This window comes from Capricornis sumatraensis, chromosome 11, assembly GCF_032405125.1.
Source record: "Capricornis sumatraensis isolate serow.1 chromosome 11, serow.2, whole genome shotgun sequence".
Lineage (NCBI taxonomy): Eukaryota > Metazoa > Chordata > Mammalia > Artiodactyla > Bovidae > Capricornis > Capricornis sumatraensis.
Window position 1 is genome coordinate 79,352,808 of NC_091079.1, and position 19,603 is coordinate 79,372,410.

Genomic DNA, 19,603 nt, shown 5'->3' on the forward strand with positions numbered 1-19,603 from the left:
CTGAGCTTTCTAACTCTTCAGCAGTCAAGCAAGCAGTCTTTATCTCATCTTGAAAATTCATACTGGTAAAATGATATTTACTTTTATGATGATAAATATTTTAAGAAGCTAAAGACATTACGTATGATATATCATTCATTAAGTGATAACTCTACACCTTAAGTACAGGCAGATTTCCACGCAGAGGCCAGGAAAATCAAAACAAAGGATCTAATATAAGATCCAGCATCACAAGTCCATTCATTGTTTTAGATAATGCTACTATATGATCAAAGTTTAGGTAATAAATTTGAAGATTTAAATCTTAAACACTGTTAGAGCTTATTACTTCATTTTTAAAGAAAATAAAACATAAAAATCTTACTTGAAACATGTACACATAAATACAGAATTTAGAAACCCAACGAAAGTTTGGAGTTCAATAATTATGGAACTATCTCTGTTGGCTATTCTAGTTAAACTTGGGCTTTAAAGTAAGAGATACTCTGAATTCTATTGTCAATACAAGTCAAAACTATACAGTGTGCAGGCAGGAATAATTACACAATTTAAGATGATAAAAATTTTAACCATTATAATGTCACTGAATATCAATGAAGACAATAACAAAAAGAAACACGTTATTTTCTGCTATGTTATATATGAAAGACGGGGCTATAGGATATAACAAGGAGAAACTACATTTTAAAAATGTGCCAATATCACAGTGTTTCTGAAGATAAAAACCAAATCAGTGTACGGTTAACAGACCTCTATCATTAAATAAAAATACTGTCAAAGAAAGATATATGGAATATTAATGCCAATACTACAAAGAACGAAACTGATGATTGAGAAATACTGACCATTTTCTCCTTCAAGTCTTCTACATTCTTAGTTTCTGTGACACTGCTCTCTTACAGTATTTGTTCTTTCTTCATGATAATATCTCCTTGGTCTTCACTGGCTCCTCTTCCTCTGTCCGATTCTAAAAAGTTAATCTTCCACAAAGTATTGTCTTCATTGACTGCTTTTATCTGTAGTGTTCTTTTTGGGCAATCTCACCCATGTTCATGGTTTCAAGCAACCTCTAAACTTTATGATTCTCAGATTTATCTCTCTGGTTCTGACATGAGCCTTAGAAGTATGTATTTAAATATGTTCTAGACATTTCTACTTGGATATTACATAGATATCTCAGATTTAAAGTGTCCTAAATGGAAGGACTCACCCTTCTTTTCCCAACCTGCTCCTTCTCTTATGCTTCCAATATCCGTAAATAGCACTACAACCATCCATCCATGGATGCAAGCCAGAAACATGAGGATCACCTTAGAATCTTCTCTCCTTCACCTCCCCACAACAAACCCATCACTAAAGTGTGTGACTGACTGGCCTCAATGGATGTGGGATCTTAGTTCCTTGATCAGGGATCAACACTGCACATTCTGTATGGGAAGACAGACTTAACCACTGGGCCACAGGGAAGTCCCTGACATAGGATCTTGAAGTAATCTGCTTAAGTATATATCTTCTACTAGAGTATAAGCAACTCAGGTTGTAAATGATTTCTGACTCATCTGTGTTCTCAATTTGCCTGGCACACAATAAGTGTTCAACATTTATCCAAAACCCCCAAATGAACAGAATTAATTATTTAGTTTAACACCACATATTCTCTGGCTTGTAGTCTTATTAGTGTCTATTTTAGGTTCTTCATTTTAAAAAATTGATAGAATTTATTTTTAGAGCAGTTTTAGGTTTACAAATGTAAGTTTTAAATAGAAAAATGCAATGAAGTTCTAACTGCTAGAGAACAAAACCTCTCAACTTCAAAAGGTCAACATCTATCATTTTACCATAACACAGTTAATTATGTATGTATAAATATTAGCAATTAGAAAATCATTTAGATATGATCTCTCTGTCCATACATTAAATCCTTAATTCTATATTAAAACACAAAATAACATTTTAAAACACTAAGTAAAAAATTAAACTCTAAATTAACATAAAAAAAAAAAAACTCTAACATAATCACAGTAATATAGTAAGTTACAGCCAGGATATAGGAAAAACATCAAAATCTTATTTCAATATAATATTATTATATAAGGCTCAAATTTCCAGAATCACTGGTATAGTTTGTAAAAACAAGATTAGGCGGGTCCAGGAACTAATGTACCCTTAAATTCTTCTGTGTTGCAGATTGATGCCCTGACTTGTCTGTACTAGAACCTTAGTATTCAGACATAAATGAGATTTAATCCATTTGCCTATAATTTATTTGCTGTAAAAGAAACACCATATTACACGCTTTTGTTTGTGTGTTAAGTAGAAGATATGCTATTATTTCCCAGATACCAGGGACTGAATGTTTAATTATCAACACCCATTTGAAAAAAGACATTGCTTTGACTCACAAATAAATTCTTAATTGCTAACAGTGGCTTTTCTAGTTAGGAGGGTGGTATCTAATTTATTTTCGCAGATGTGATTTAGAGACTGAATTTTCAAATAGCAAAGCTTTGAATATCTTCCCCGTCAGCAGAAAATTCCTCCACCCCTGCAGCTGAAGAATATTGCTGCTTGAAGTGTTAACCAGGAAAGTAAAAACTGCAGTGAGGAAATTGATACAACTGGTAAATGCTGCTTACAAACTGAAAAAGAAGTTAGGTTGTCAGCAATAAAGGAAGTATATTATTCACACAAAATATGTGGTGTCATCTTCATCGTGGTAACTTGCTGGGAGTGGAAATTAACTTGGTGGGTTCCAACTTGAGGAACCTAAAGAAAAGCAAACATCTCACAGATCAGAGCACCTTTGCAAAGGACCAGAAACTGAAATCAGGGGGACCACAGCTGAGCTCCTCCTTGAGGAGAAAAGATGTGAAGTGCATGTTAAGAACAGTATAACCAAGGTTCACTTCCAAGCAGGTTCGCTCATTACTGAAAAACAAAGTCATGGTTATATTTTCAGAAACGTCCACTAGTTTAAAATGCCCCTTTCCTTCTGGTACTTGTCATCATCCACACATTACTGAGGCAGAATGAGTAAGAGAAAAGATTATGTATTTTAATTACAACTCAATTAGGAAGTCAATAGTAACATAAAAATGCCTACCCGTTTGGCTGAGCTGAGAAGCACTGCGGCTCTTCCGGGAAAGACCAACGATAGCTACCATTTTGGCCCCAATGCTAGAGCGTCGCTTTTTGCTGCTGGTGCCCAAGGCACCCACTGCGGTGTCCGACTGGCTGCCATCATTCTTCTCCAGCGAGCACATGTCTCCGCTGATGCTGGTGCTTTTGGTCATGTTCTTCCCTGAGATGCCCATTTGTCTGCTTTGCATTTTGGATGTAAAGACACTGTAGGCCCATGGATCGTTAAAAGTGATGGCAAGAGCAAAAAGGAAAAGACAGAAAAAGGAGTTTTAGATGAAATATCTGGAGAATAATTCAATTATATCATTAATGGGGCATGTTTTTAGGACTTAAAATTTTTCAAACACCATGGTCTTGAATGGGTTTTACTATTCAGGGCTAACCTTAACATAAGTATCCAAAATCAGACATGTTTTCATTTCTGCTTTCAAAGAAGACACTGGTTTGCATGGCCACAGTGGGGAGATAAAAAAGATTTGTGAAAAATAAGTGGGCTCATTTAAGAGAATATGCTGTCTTACAAGTGCTTTAAGGCAGTCATATAGCAAAAAACAACAACAAAAAAAGAAGTTTCCAAACCATTCTTCTCTAATTTGCTTTACTATAGCCATCAAAGAGAAATCTGATGACTGGGGAAATTTCACAAAGAAATGGCAAAAATGACAGCATCTATTGCTGAGTAGCTGTTTAATTTTCTCATTTTATTAATAAGATTTTTCTAAACCTTGTTAAAATTTCCAACAAGGATTGATGTTTTCATTAGTTTTGAATTAAAAATAATTTATTTCACTTTATATTTTCATATTTATTGATATGTCTATATTCCAAAAATGAAGGAAAGATTTTCCTCTTGTATTCATTTGAAAGAAAGAAAAGTCATTAGCAGTTTTCTACACAATATGGTCAGAAGGCAATAATTTTTAAGCACTTTTTTTCCTCTATCCAGAGTAACATTTACTAAGAAGTAAGGACTAGGAATCAAACCTGGGCACCCCTGTCATGGAGTCCTAACCATTGGACTGAGAGGGAATACCTAACACATTAGTTTAGGTATTAACTTACGTTCATTTTCTCCAAGTATTTAAGAGGGAAAAGACTCAGTGTGACTTTTTTAAAAAGACAGTAAAGTGTACTGTTCTATCATTCATATTAGTTTTAAGAAGAAATGAGGCATAAACAGACCAAGAGATAGCAAGAGAGGAGACAGTGTATACACTTCTATGGTGACACAAATTAATCATTTTCAAGTTTGTTTGATTTTGCTATTTTTCAGTAACCAACTATAGAATAAAGTAGAAAGAGTTTGGAGGTAACAGATGGGGGCTTCAATCCCAGCTTTATTGCTACTTAACTGACTTCCTTCAGCAAGTTTATTGCTTCTACTTGATCCTCAGGGTCCTCATTTGTAAGAGAATGTTTCACTGTAGCTTCTTATTTTAAAGAATAGACATAATAAGATTAAAATAAAAATTCAATAAATTGAAATGACAGCAATTAGGGAATATAGACAATACATAAAATAAGGCTAAAGCCCTTCAACCTATATATGTAAATACTTAAAAGCATCAAAAAATAATCTTTATGATTATAAATTTTAAGACTTCGGAGATTCACATGTCTAAAATGGTTTTCATATAGCCAGCGTTATGTGGCTATATTCAGGATGGACTACACTGAGAGTCAGGAAATCTGAATTTGAATTTTGGCTTTATTGACTAATCTTAGAAGAGTTGTTTCCCTTTCTGGAACTTAACTTCCTCATTTAATAAATGAGAAAACTTAAGCAAAGCACTAAGCAGAGTAGGAGACACATAAGAGCTCCAAAAATTATTCTCTTCCTCCTTCTTATTATTATCTCCACCACCGCTACCACCATCATCATCCATTAAGCATCAATTAAACATGTTGAACTGAAATATCTATAAGGTCCCCTTTAATGATGAAACACTTTGCTCCCAGGGTACATCTTGTTTCATGGATTTTGGGCAAATGAACATAGAAATACAACATGATTTTATGGTATGCTATCATCAGAAAAAGCATGGCATAGTCTAGAAAAGTCAAAGTTCAGTCAAGACTAAGGCTTTCAAAATAATATATGTTCCATAGTCACAATAACTAGTACTCTTGTTTTGTAGGAACTTTTATCCCAAACATACTTTTCTAAAACAACCACCTATAACTACCTACCAAGGAAGTTAAAGATATACTCTCAAAATATTATACCTTGTGACTTTTGCATTTTAATTTTCATGGTTGGATATTAGGGCAGAAAGAACTCAGCCAAAGACAATCAGGATATAATAAAATACTAACTGAAAAGATAAATAAGTTTATAGATAAATGTTTTACTGACTGTTTGGTTTTAAAGAAATGTACTTCCTTCAACCTAACACCTTTGATAATGCATTATCTACAAGAAGGGTTATTAAAAGTTTTGTAAGATGGATCTACTTCTCATCTCCTTGAAACAGAGATCATCAGGATGAGTTTGTGTAGTTGCTCTTCAGCGCCATGTTTTGAAGGGAGGGTGACTGAGTCTAGGGTATCCCTATTGCTTTCTTTTACTTTCCTCACTTGGCCATCACCTTAAACTATACGCAAACAATACTGCAAGCAAACAAGCTATCAACCGACATATTAAAATTCTTGTGACTCTTATAGAATATTTTGTAGTAAAGAATCTGTAAACATGGGTGATCATTTGGAATACTTAGTGGTTAAGAAAACACAGACCCTATCATCATATTATTACTTTAAAAGAGAACATCTGTAAGGGTCTGGTAACAAGGTAAATTACCAGTGTTGCTGGTGGGAATATCAGTGATGTATCTCTGAAAGGCACCATGACAAAATGTATCAAAAGCGTTTAAAAAACATGCCTATCCTTTAACATATCAATATTACTTTCAGGATTTACCCTAAGGGAAAACAGCAATGATCATAGATTTAGCAAGAATAATATTTATTGCAGAATTGATTGTAATAGTAAAACACATACACACACAAAGGCAAAACCCCCAGAAATGTCCAATGGTAGAGGATGTTTAAACAACTCATGTTCATCAATAAAATAGAATATACCTTTGAAAATGCTGTTGTCAATAAATATTTATTAACATAAAATATGTTCTTGATTGGGAGAAAGGGTGAGAAAGCAGATATCTGCAGTTTAGCTTTGGCTGGCACACATACCAAATATGGATTCACTCTACCGCTAAGGCACACAAGCAAATTCAAATCCCAGAGTGACACAGTGTCACAAACAGAAAAGAAAAGAAATTCATATAAATAGAAATAAACATCTCTTTCTAAACTGGGTAGTTCAGGAAACCTAGATTCATAGATGACGCACTAGCTACCTGCACTAGAGGAACAAAGGGAATGTAAAGAAAAATATGTTTCGGATGTTTATGTTCTTGGGAAAAGAAGTACAAATGCATATCGAGAAAGGATGTACTGTGAACAGTGTAAAGTGCTTTTAATTTTCTCTGGTTGGTATTATGCTTTTTGAAAAATGTTCTTTTTTTTCTATTTTGTTTTTTCCAAAATGAACATAAAAGTTATCGGTAACCGGAAAAAAAAAAATTAAAACAATCGGACAAATGAAAAAAGCAATGAAGGACTTAAACAATTCAATTTGCATAGTTTATTCTATAGGCTAAAGGTATAGCATGGCTTTCAAGCTAATCCATGAGATTACTACACACTAATATTGGGCACTGATACAGGATGCTCAATTACAGAAAGAAACAGTGTTTCCACATTCTGAATAGGGTTTTATGCATGTTTCTGATTTTTGGCAATGGAAAATAATGAAAAAGTTTATATATGTAGTAGTCTTAAAATATGAAAAACTGTCAGTACAAACAATTTTATGACATAATTGTAGTTGTTTAAAGTTGTATCCTGGAAGACTTTTTAAAGGGCAAATCTTGTATCACCTGTAATTAGGAGAAAGGTAATGAAAGGCGGTGAAATACTTATAGTCTCCAAAGACTTAATTAGCATATTTAAGGGATTATAGCAGTTACTGATTAAACAAAATGTTTATAGACCAAAATTATTCATTAACAGGTTTAAATGAATACAACTAAGCAGTTTGGCTGTTAAGATAACCAGCAAACACAGGACAAAGATAAACTCTTGAGTTTGTGAGAGTACAAACATAAGAGTAACATTGTAAATAAAATACACAGTCATGAAAAAATATTTCATCATACTGAGAGGCGGGAAGGTGATCAGGAGAGAACCTGCCCAAGGAATTAGGGACTGGAGTGACTCAGAATTGTTATGAATGAAGTAGAGAGGGCCTACCAGCTCCCAGAGTATGAGAACTGCAGCGCAGGCGCAGAAAAGATGCTTGAATGGGACTATTTATAACATCTTAGGCTAGTAAGCGGCGCTAGAGAAGGCTAGGAGGACATAAAAGTTAGAAGAAAACAGGAATAATGATAGAGTAGGGAAAAAAAAAACCCACAGAGATGAGCCAAAATCCCAAACATTATGCCACCTTGAAAGCCTTAATTCTCTTCCTTCCCATTCTTGTATTCTTGGAGGCATGTGCAAAGAGCTTCTGAATAGCCATCACTGTAACTCAGACTCGACTGCACCTGTTGTGAGTCACTGAGTGGATATCTGGCTTTGGAGTGCCATTTCTTGATTCTGGCATATACCTTGTGGGGAGGGGGAAAGGAGGATAACAAACCCTGCTAAAACCCTGCTCTTCTTTACCTCATCAAATATTTTTTTCAATATTAAATATTATTTCCTTCCTAAAATGTGGAATTCAAAATGATTATGATCCTACATTATAATTTAATAGACATTTCATTTACTCAAATGACCATCTACAATTTTAGGCTAGTGAAACAGTAACCATTTATTCAAATGTTTATTGCATATATATTCCCACAAATGCAGGGATACAAGAACTGTGTGACATAGGCTCTTTTAATGAATGTACTGGTAAATATATCAGCATGTAAAATGCAAATATGGCTGCATGAGAATGTTTAGAATTAAGAGTCCAATGACCAGTTCTAATGTCATTAAACCTTCATTAAGTTAGATGATCAAGAAAAGATCTCTCTCTGAAGAGTATAAAAAATCTGAGTTCTTCATGCTAATTCTTTGATTCCTGGAGATGACCAGAATTTGAACATTTGGTATTTTAAACAGTAATTCAGGTACTGTATATAAATACATTCTATCAATGCAGTATAATATATTAGTATATTATCTAAGTGTACTTGAGTGTGTGTATTTGTCTATGCTACAAAGTTGATGTCTAGAGTTAGGGAGGAATATTTAGCTAATCAACAGATTGTTTTTTAGTCAAAACATCTTCCTTGACTATATCATTAGTAATGAAACTGTATTTAATGTTCCTAAGTCTTGGATCTCAGGATAGGAAGCAGTGCCTTGCTGATAAAAGAGCAGATCTTTGCTCATCTGGAATGAGTGGAAATGAGTCCTATCACTTTTGGGCAGAAGCATTTGATTGGTGGTGTTCAACTCCAACTTCCCTTTCCCTCTGCTGCTGGGACTGTGAAAGACAGAGCCTCTATTGGACCAAGCCCAACTGACTATAATTTTTGTTGATTATGCAACTAAGAATTCAGGGTTGTTTATAACAGCAGCACAATTTAATATGTCTCCAATAGCAAAGTCAGGAGAGAATGCCTATGAAAAAATCAATTAGGAGTTTATAGCCTGGCAAATCCCATGGACGGTGGAGCCTGGTAGGCTACAGTCCATGGGGTCGCTAGGAGTTGGACACGACTGAGCGACTTCACTTTCACGCATTGGAGAAGGAAATGGCAACCCACTCCAGTGTTCTTGCCTGGAGAATCCCAGGGACGGGGGAGTCTGGTGGGCTGCCATCTATGGGGTCGCACAGAGTCGGACATGACTGAAGCGACTTGGCAGCAGCAGCAGCAATATTTCTGGGAAAGGAAATAGGAACTTAGGCTACTCCACTGCTACTACTAATAGAAAACAAAGCTAACGTAAAAGTTATCTAGAAGTAACCATCTATACAGCTTAGTATCTGGACCTAAGAATAAGATATAATCATAGCTCAAATTGATAAGCATTTATTATATTCCAAATGCTTGTCCAAGTGCTATGAATTAACTCATGTAATTCTCTTAAAGAGGACTTCTGTGGTGGCTCAGGAGGTAAAGAATCTGCCAGCAATGCAGGAGATCCAGGTTTGGTCCCTGGGTTGGGAAGATCCCCTGGAGAAAGCAAAGGCGACCTATTCCAGTATTCTTGCCTGGGAAATTCCATAGACAGAGGTACAGTCCATGGGGTTGCAAAGACTCAGGCATAACTGAGAGACTAACATTTTCACTTTCAATTCTCATAAAGAGGGGAAAATGGAGCCCCTGAGAGTATAGTGTTTGCCAAGTGGTACTGATTTAGGAAACAATCAACATTGGACCAGTGGAAATTCCTGATGGAGAGATTCAGTGGAAGAACTAAAGAGCCTCTTGATGAAAGTGAAAGAGGAGAGTGAAAAAGTTGGCTTAAAGCTCAACATTCAGAATACAAAGACATGGCTTCTGGTCCCATCACTTCATGGCAAATAGATGGAGAAACAGTGGAAACAGTGGCTGACCTTACTTTTCTGGGCTCAAAAATCACTGCATATGGTGACTGCAGCCATGAAATTAAAGGACACTTACTCCTTGGGAGAAAAGTTATGACCAACCTAGACAGCATATTCAAAAGCAGAGGCATTACTTTGCCAACAAAAGTCCATCTAGTCAAGGCTATGATTTTTCCAGTGGTCATGTATGGATGTGAGAATTGGACTTTAAAGAAAGCCAAGTGCCGAAGAATTGATGCTTTTGAACTGTGGTGTTGGAGAAGACTCTTGAGAGTCCCTTGGACTGCAAGGAGATCAAACCAGTCCATCCTAAAGGAAATCAGTCCTGAATGTTAATTGGAAGGACTGATGTTGAAGCTGAAACTCCAATACTCTGTCCACCTGATGGGAAGAGCTGACTCATTTGAAAAGACCCTGATGCTGGGAAAGATTGAGGGCAGGAGGAGAAGGGGACGACAGAAGATGAGGTGGTTGGATGGCATCACTGACCTAATGGATATGAGTTTGAGTGGACTCTGGGAGTTGATGATGGACAGGGAGGCCTGGCGTGCTACAGTCCATGGGGTTGCAAAGAGTCAGACACTAGTGAGTGACTGAACGGAATTCAGTCAATGCAGAAAAACTAAGAATGAGCAAATGAATTGAACTGAACAGAACTGAGGTTCAGTAGGAGCAGGCTGTACACTCAGGCCAAGTGCTCAAGGGAACAGTCAGGGCTAAACAGAGAGAACCAACTAGTATTTGCTGAACAGGAGAGGACAGATGAAATTAGGATGGCCTAAAAAGGATGGAAATGGTCTTTCCATTCTTGAAAGTGAAAGTGAAGTCGTTCAGTCGAGTCGACCTTCCATCCTTCTTGGAGGAGGAAATGGAAACCCACTCCAGTATCCTTGGCTGGAAAATTCCATGGACAGAGGAGCCTGGTGGGCTGCAGTCCATGGGGTTGCAGAGTCAGGCATGACTGAACAACTGAGATACGCAAGAAGGAAGGCAGGCTAAGTAGGTAGAGAGAGAGAAATGAAAAAGATTGAAAAGATAGTCCAAGGATTACTTATATTTAAAGATTAGGAAAAGAAGAGTGACTGAGGTGAATAGAGATGCATTCTCAGAAATAAGAAAATAGTATAGAGTCAAATTCCACAGAAGAGAAGAATGAGGTTCAAGAAAGTTGTGGTGGTCAAATGATATGGAGTTAATTACCAGGAACATTTAAGAAAAGCTACAGATTTAGAGGTGTGGAGGACACAAATGACCCTTAAGAAAGTAGCTATTGAAATTCCTTCAAGACGGAGAAATACATGAGTTTAAAAACATGAATGTTTGATTTAGAACATTAAATTTTTATGCTGTGAGGAATTTTACTAAAGGGGAATAAAAGGAATTCATCTGTGTATCTGTTAAATAAAACTGTCTTACCACAATTTCTAGATCCAAAACTACATGGCTAATAGTTTTCCAGAAATGTTTCTTTTACTCATTGGTCCTCTTTTTCCTAACTTAGCAAATGAGATTAAAGATCATTGTTAAGGTACTTTTAAACTCTGGATTTTTATGACCATAATACCTCCGTTGAAGTGGTTTTTAAAATTAATCTCTTTCAAATTTTCATGGTTCTTTTCTTTTTTAATTCAGCTTTGCCTATTGTTCCCCACAATTTTCCTAGATATATATATTTTAAGCAAAAACATGTCTCACTTCACAAGTTTTCAGAATAAATTTCATAATTTTAATCCATCAACTCACCATATATATAAAATCTCTAATTTTTCTATTGGGCTTCCCTCATAGCTCAGTTGGTAAAGAACTTTTCTATTATTTCATCTGAACTTTTCAGCTAACCTCATTATTTCTATATATAAATCTTTTAGGCAGAAGTAGACTTCCCTCTGGCTTATTTTCATGTTAGTTTTTTTTTTTTTTAACCACATGATTACATAGTACTTCTCAATAACAGGAAAAAGAAAAGCTCCATGATAAATTATCAGAAGGGACACTCACTGACTTATTACTTCAAGGATAAATATACATTTTTCACCATTCTTACTAATGTCAAAGGAACACTAAGAGTTAAAGTTTTGTGAGAAAAAGTGAGAACTTGATTTATTCTTGCTAATCATCCAGCTCTATAATCAGTGTATCAAGTTTTGCATTTAACAAATGATGAATATGCTGCACTATTGAAATATTACAGTACATAAAAATTCACATTATACTGCTAAAAATAGCACTGAAAGCTAAACTATAATATGAAAACATTCTTGGACTATAACTAATCTATATAAAGTCACTAAATATTGAGTTTCAAAATGTATAAAAATGTATGAAGTGAAGTGAAAGTCGCTCAGTTGGGTCCAACTATTTTTGACCCCATGTACTATACAGTCCATAGAATTGTCTAGGCCAAAATGTATAAATGGTTATAAATTAAGAATATTAATTCCTCAGACTTTAAAGTACAAAAGACATTAGTTCCATATTTTGAAAAATAGTGGATACTCTGACTTTTTCCTTTTGAAAACTTGATTGCAAATCAAATTCAAGTTAAAAAAATCTACTTTATATAATCACATTGCAACATTTCAGAGACTGAGAACATACTTTAAACCTAAATATCTTGATGAAATTTAATTACTATCTATAAATTCTTACATCTAATTAAAATTAATGTTTCAAGAAGAATCTACCCGATTTTCTAGTAGAAGAATAGAAGAATCTACCAGAATTTCTGGAGTCCCAAAGGATTAAAAAAAAAAAAAAAGAAACTCATTCTAGGATTATTTTCAAGAGGCCATATTGTGCTTAGTTGCTCAGTCATGTCCAACCCTTTGTGACCTCATGGACTACAGCGCACCAGGCTCCTCTGTTCATGGGGATTCTCCAGACAAGAATACTGGAGTGGGTTGCCATGGCCTCCTCTAAGGGATCTTCCCAATCCAGGAATCAAACCCAGGTCTCCTGCATTGCAGGTGGATTCTTTACTTCTGAGCCACCAGGGAAGCCCAAAATATACATTACCTATACATTATACCTTTACATTTAGAAACAAGGATGCCTTGTTGGAAACTGTCTACTTTTTCCTTATACTTGTCTGACAATAACTGAGAAAAAGAAGTCGTTTCTTGCCCTTTTATCTTTCTGAGTATGTGTGGGAGTCAGGTAAAAAGATTTGTAGATAACCAGAAATAAATTCCATGCTCCAAGTTCTTGAAATCTGTGACATTTTATATATATATATATACACGTTTGTATGACTTAACAACAGCAACATATATTACATTATTCTCCTAGAGAGCTTTGGCTTATTGCTGTAGTAAAGGCTTTCTTCTCAGAAAAGTTAGCCTTTTTCACAGAGAGCAGGTCTCAGGAGACTGGGCCTTTGGATGTGGAAATGTCAGTGAAGAGGAGGAGCACATTGTGTTATCAGGTTTGCTTGCCTGCAACAAAATTAGGGTTCTGGTGCGAGCCTGTTCAGTCGCTTCAGTCGTGTCAGATTCTTTGCGACCCTACGGATTGTACTGTAGCCTGCCAGGCTCCTCTGTCCACGGGATTCTCCAGGCAATAATAAAGTGGGTTACCTCCAGGGGATCTTCCCAACCCAGGAATTGAATCGAGGTCTCCTGCATTGCAGGTGGATTCTCTTACTGCTAAGCCACCAGGGAAGCCCTAGGGTTCTGGGCTTAGAGATCAAAAAAACAAGGAGCTTGTTCATCAATAGAATGTACCAAAAGGCCACTGATTACAAATATTTAAAAATATCTAAACAGCAAAGCTCCAGGTGAAAATTGTTTGTATTTCTTAGTTCAGTTTTAGTGGGTATTAAACAATTAAGGTTTAAAGAGAGGGTATTTGTGCATATGTGTATTGATTATGTTCAGTTCAGTTCAGTTCAGTCGCTCAGTCGTGTCTGACTCTTTGCGACCCCATGAACCACAGCATGCAAGGCCTTCCTGTCTATCACTAACTCCCGGAGTCCACCCAAACCAATGTCCGTTGATTCAGTGATGCCATCCAACCATCTTATCCTCTGTTGTCCCCTTCTCTTCCTGCCCTCAATCCCTCCCAGGATCGGGGTCTTTTCAAATGAGTCAGCTCTTCCCATCAGGTGGCCAATGTATTGGAATTTCAGCTTCAACATCAGTCCTTCCAATGAACACCCACAGATCTCCTTTAGGATGGACTGGTTGGATCTCTTTGCAGTCCAAGGGACTCTCAAGAGTCTTCTCCAACACCACAGTTCAAAAGCATCAATTCTTTGGTGCTCAGCTTTCTGTACAGTCCAACTCTCACATCCATACATGACCACTGGAAAAACCATAGCCTTGACTAGACGGACCTTTGTTGACAAAGTGATGTCTCTACTTTTTAATATGCTCTCTAGGATGGTCATAACTTTCCTTCCAAAGAGTAAGCTTGATTATGTTATGTTTTGCCAATTTAAAAACCTTCCTGGCTGGGGAGTGATGTCAGTTTCTGGTATGAGCCAACTCTAGAGATAGTAAGGGGCTCAGCCTGGGGCATGCCTTTGATATGCAAAGTAGCCCAATCCAGAGCCAGACTGTTGTTGCTGAGTCAGTCAGTAGTGTCCCACTCTTTATGACCCCATGGACTGCAGCATGCTAGGATTTTCTGTCCTTCATCATCTCCCGGAGCTTGTTCAAGCTCATGTCCATCGAGTCAGTGATGCCATCCAACCATCTCATCCTCTGTTGTCCTCTTCTCTTCGTGCCTTCAATCTTTCTCAGCATCAGGGTCTTTTCCAATGAGTCAGCTCTTCACATCAGGTGGCCAAAGTATTGGTGTTTCAGCTTCAGCATCAGTCCTTCCAATGAATATTTATGGTTGATTTCCTTTAGGATTGACTGGTTTGATCTTGCTGTCTAAGGGACTCTCGAGAGTCTTTTCCAGCACCATAGTTCGGAAGCATTAATTCTTTGGCACTGAGCCTTCTTTATGGTCCAACTCTCACATCCAGACATGACCACTGGAAAAAACCATAGCTTTGACTAGACAGACCTTTGTCAACAAAGTAATGTCTCTGCTTTTTAATATGCTGCCTAGGTTTGTCATAGTTTTTCTTCCAAGGAACAAGCGTCTTTTAATTTCATGGCTGCAGTCACCATCTACAGTGATTTAGGAGCCCAAGAAAATAGTCTGTCATTGTTTCCATTGTTCCCCATCTATTTGCCATGAAGTGACGGGACCAGATTTCATGATCTTAGTTTTTTGAATGTTGAGCTTTAAGACAGCTTTTTCATTCTCTCCACCTTCATCAAGAGGCTCTTTGCCCTGAACCATTCCATGGCCTGTACTAGGCAACTAAAGACCACCCCTATAACCCAAAGCCCAGCTTGCAGAAATTATTCAGATTGGCCAATCTTAAACTTTATTCTGCCCTTTCTTATCTTTCTTGCCCCAATAAAGGTTCCAGCCTTGATTTTTCTCTCTCTCCTGCCCCTTCTGCCTCCTGACCTACCCTGTTGCTCTGCGTGGTATAGTATACCTGCCTCCTTTTAATGGAACAAAGTTTGTTACAAACTTTGTTTTCCTGAGTCCCTCCTGTGTCCCCTCTTGTGGCCATACCTGACTGACCACCACACAGAGCAAAGAACAGTATGTATGTGTATGTGTATAAAATAAGCACACTTCTTGTCAAGGGCCATGATTTATAGCCCTATTTAATAAATTTAGAAAAACAAACTAATAGAGGGGATATGGAACAAAACTCTCAGAAGGTTTAATGTGTAAATTACTTTGCAAGTATAGCATGGAATCTAGGTTAAGACTTGCATATTTTAAATTGAATTTAGGCATTTCATGTGGAAAACAAAATACTTTTTATAATAGGTAACTTTTTATTTGTCACTAAAATACACTTTTGTTGCCTCATTAAATGAATACTGGTAATTTCCCTTTGAATAAATGCAGTGTTAATACATCTAATGTCTTGAAATGTCCGAGATTATCCCTTTGTTCATCCTTACAGAAAATTTTCAGGTAAAAATGTGCAAATACATGATTTAATTTAGTATATTTGCTTAGCTTGTGTTTGTGCATGAATACAATGTTCCAGTCATCATTACCCAAGTGTAAGCTTGCTTTTTACATGTCACTCAGAACTCATGAAGAACAGAAAGACTGTAGTCTGCTTCAGTGATTATAATGACGGTAATATTTTGGCAAAATGCTCTGGGTCATATATACTGAATCTTCCTTGGAACCATTTAGAGGGAAGCATCTTTTCTTCTCAGATTTCAAGTCAGTCAGTTCTACAAAGATTGTGGATTTCTGTTCTGGAAGGACGTCTTGGTACACACAACGCTAGTCTTTTAAGGCTGTCAACAATTTTTAGCAGTGTGTGGTTTTTAAAGTTTTCCTTCTATTATGAGCAATACGAAAGACAAAGACTAACATGATTAAACCATGAAGTATTATTTTTAAAAAGAAGCTAAATCTTCCTGAGCTATTATATCTGTGCTTTAATGTTTAGGATATCTAACATAAATGTGAGGCATTAAGTATTGCATCTTTGGTCCCAATGAACAAACAAATTAAAATATACAGTGAGAGTGTCAAAAATAAATCTATGGTTCTCTAAGTATCAGTATTTTGTAAATTTCCTTTAGTTGGACTAATCAACAAAATGATTTTTTAGGTTTTTCTATATTTTGTTGCCAAAAATAAGGTATTTTTAAGAGTTACTGTTCAACAAGCTTCAAAGAAAAGCAAATTATATTTAAAATAGGCCTAATTCTTCATACTGGGGTAATGAGGGAGTTCTACTTCTCAGATTCTCTTAAGCTTAGGTCATGGTCTCTCATAGGAAAAGTTTTATACTTGATTCTTAGGTACATGTACTTCAACAATATTAGTGATTTATTCAAGGCAACAAAATCTGATAAAAATCTTGGTAAAATTGAAGAAGTGAAACATACATTTAGGTTCAAAGTCAGACACAGATTTCTATCCTATTTCCATCATTTAATAGTTCATGACCTTGAGTTTACTTCTTAACGTGTTCTGAGCTTTTTCTCTTCTTTTTATTATCTGCCCTTTCACTTGAAGCTACATGGGGCAAGAACTTTATTTCTTTTGTTCACTGCTAAAGCTCAGGTTTCAAAATAGTGTCCAAGAATCTACACTGTAACCTGGGCACATCTGTGCCAAAAGTGCTCACAGGAAACATTAGACTATTATATTCTCAGGTTTGTGTTGAAAACTGACAACAAAAATTAATTTAAGGATATTATGACTTCCACTGTGGTTAGCTACTTTATGAAACTAATACACTCCCATTTTCTATTGATTTTGAGAAGCCAAAGGCTAGAAAATAACTTAGATAATAAATATCTATTCACCACATGAAATAATAAATGTGAATAGAATTTAAGCAAGTTGTAAATGTTGTCTCAAACATACTTCTCCTGCAGGGTATTTATAGGCTGCTTCTGCTTTCATGGCTATTTATGTAGTATAAGTTCTTTTGCTTTAATGAACATAACCTGCCACTTCTTTCAAAATCACGTTTGGATGGTGAATAATGAATTGCACATACAAATGCAAATACAAAGTATTTTTTCACCTTAACATTTCTTATAGTATTTAATTAGAAGCATATAAAAAGCTGATGTGTTTGTGTTTTATGTTGCACTGAATATTTATAATATGATTTTGATTTTAAATGTTGAAACCAATAATGTCATTAATTGCCATTAAGTGGAAACTCTAAATTTTAAACGTAAAAATGTAAATTTAAAATGCATCATTTATTCCATTCTGTAGAACTTAAGGCTTCCCTGGTGGTTCAGATGGTAAAGAATCTTCCTGCAATGCAGGAGAGCTGGGTTCAATCCCTGGGTTGGGAAGATCCCCTGGAGAAGGGAATAACAACCCACTCCAGTATTATTGCTTGGAGAATCCCATGGACAGAGGAGCCTGGAGGGCTACAGTCCATGGCGTCGCAGAGTTGGACATGGCTGAGCGACTTTCACTACTACTATAGGATTAAATCCTTACATTTAAAAATTCTTATGTTCCACAAATAGAAATTATAAATCTTCAGAATTTTTGCATGATTATGCTATAGAATAATATACAATGTAACTATTAAATGGCCCAAGATTTATCATTAGTCCTCTAAAGTCAAATTTATATAAATAAACACAATTATGCCATATGTATGTGTGTGTGTATATATATATATATATATTTACAAATAGGCACATATAAAAAGTTTAATAAAAAAAATTATGGTAAATAAGACTATGGTAAAAGGATTGTTAATACTAAAAGAGACCAGAACTTTGTAGCAGTTTGAACTTATTTACTTTTTAAAAAACTATTTTTCTAACAAATAAGTATTTTTCCTTACCAAGATTTCTTAACCTGCTCTCTTAGGAGAAACAAAAAGCTTAGCTTTGTGTTATTTTGTTGAACAACTGAGCCACCAGGAAAGCCCATTAATCTTTTTATATAGGTTAAAATTTGATATAAGAATATTTTGGACATACTGGATTAAATAAAATATATGATGAATTTTACCTGCTCCTTTTAATTTTTTGATGTCTATGCAAATATTTAAACTTAGAAATTTGGCTCACGTTATATTTTTCTTAGATGCTGCTGCTCTAGATGACTGATTTAAATGGCATATACAGATTCCAGCAAAAATATCTGATATAAAATGTATTTTCCTATGTAAAGCATTATTTCCTTTTGATATTAATTACTTTTGTGCCGTGAATAGAGTGAACTAATGCAAAAACTTTATAAAGGTAATTATATGCTATCATATACAAAATATTAAGCTTAATACTAAAATTAACAACTATAATATGTGTGCATACTAAATGGCTTCAAGTTGCGTCCAACTCTTCGCGACCCTATGGACTGCAGCCTGCCAGACTCCTCTGTCCATGGGATTCTCCAGGCAAGAATACTGGAGTGGGTTGCCATGCTGTCCTCCAGGGAATCTTCCAAACTCAGGGATCAAACCCACATCTCTTATATCTCCTGCACTGGAGCCACCTGGGAAGCCCCAACTATAATATGACGACACTCAAAACAAAATACATTTGAAAGTGAAAATATAAAGCAGTAAATGAATATTTAACAAGTAAATATTAAAAAGATGAAGCAGACACATGCTCTAAAATGAACAATCTATTTTTCTATTTTGATACTTATTTGGACATGTATTTCAACTCTGTTAAGTGTAATGATGCCTTTCCTTGAACAAAGAGTATCTATGATCTGCATATCTAGTAAGAAAAACAACTGTCTCCTGGGAAGTCGTTTAGTTTATTAGGAGACTCATAGTCAAGGTGCAGTGCAAGGCTCACGCTGTAACTGAGCTGTCAAAATAGTTTGTGCCTCAGTTGCCCTCTAATGTAAAATGGGGGAAATAATGCCCCAACCATATTCAGAAAGTTGCAAAGAGGTGTTTCTATCTACTTTCTTTCTAGCTCATTTCATCAGCTATCCTCATTTTTTAATAATGTAAGACCTTTGATTTCTTCATTTTTTTCTCTAATTATCAACCCCCTCATCTTTACTTACATTTAACTTGACACTATAGCCCATCATTTCAATCACTCTTTTGCAAATACTCTCAACATTTTTAGTATCCCTCCTCATGTAACATCCAACTGGCAGAATCTTTTGATGAGCCCACCAGGCTCCCCTGTCCCTGGGATTCTCCAGGCAAGAACACTGGAGTGGGTTGCCATGTCCTTCTCCAATGCATGGAAGTGAAAAGTGAAAGTGAAGTCACTCAGTTGTGTCCGACTCCTAGTGACCCCATGGACTGCAGCCCACCAGGCTCCTCTGTCCATGGGATTTTCCAGGCAA

The 19,603-nt window shown here is 36.0% G+C and overlaps 1 protein-coding gene across 37 annotated transcripts in view; it reads right to left on the reverse strand.

Annotated features, from left to right (window-relative positions):
• RIMS2 (regulating synaptic membrane exocytosis 2) overlaps positions 1-19,603 on the reverse strand; it is a 592,618-nt gene that overhangs the window by 88,454 nt on the left and 484,561 nt on the right. For 15 of the 37 annotated variants that reach the window (XM_068983609.1, XM_068983608.1, XM_068983611.1 and 12 more), the window contains one exon: positions 3,104-3,345. The exons of the other annotated variants lie outside the window; for them this stretch is intronic. In XM_068983609.1, the coding sequence (XP_068839710.1) occupies positions 3,104-3,345 (242 nt within the window). The remainder of the gene's footprint in view (positions 1-3,103; positions 3,346-19,603) is intronic. 37 annotated transcript variants of the gene reach the window in all.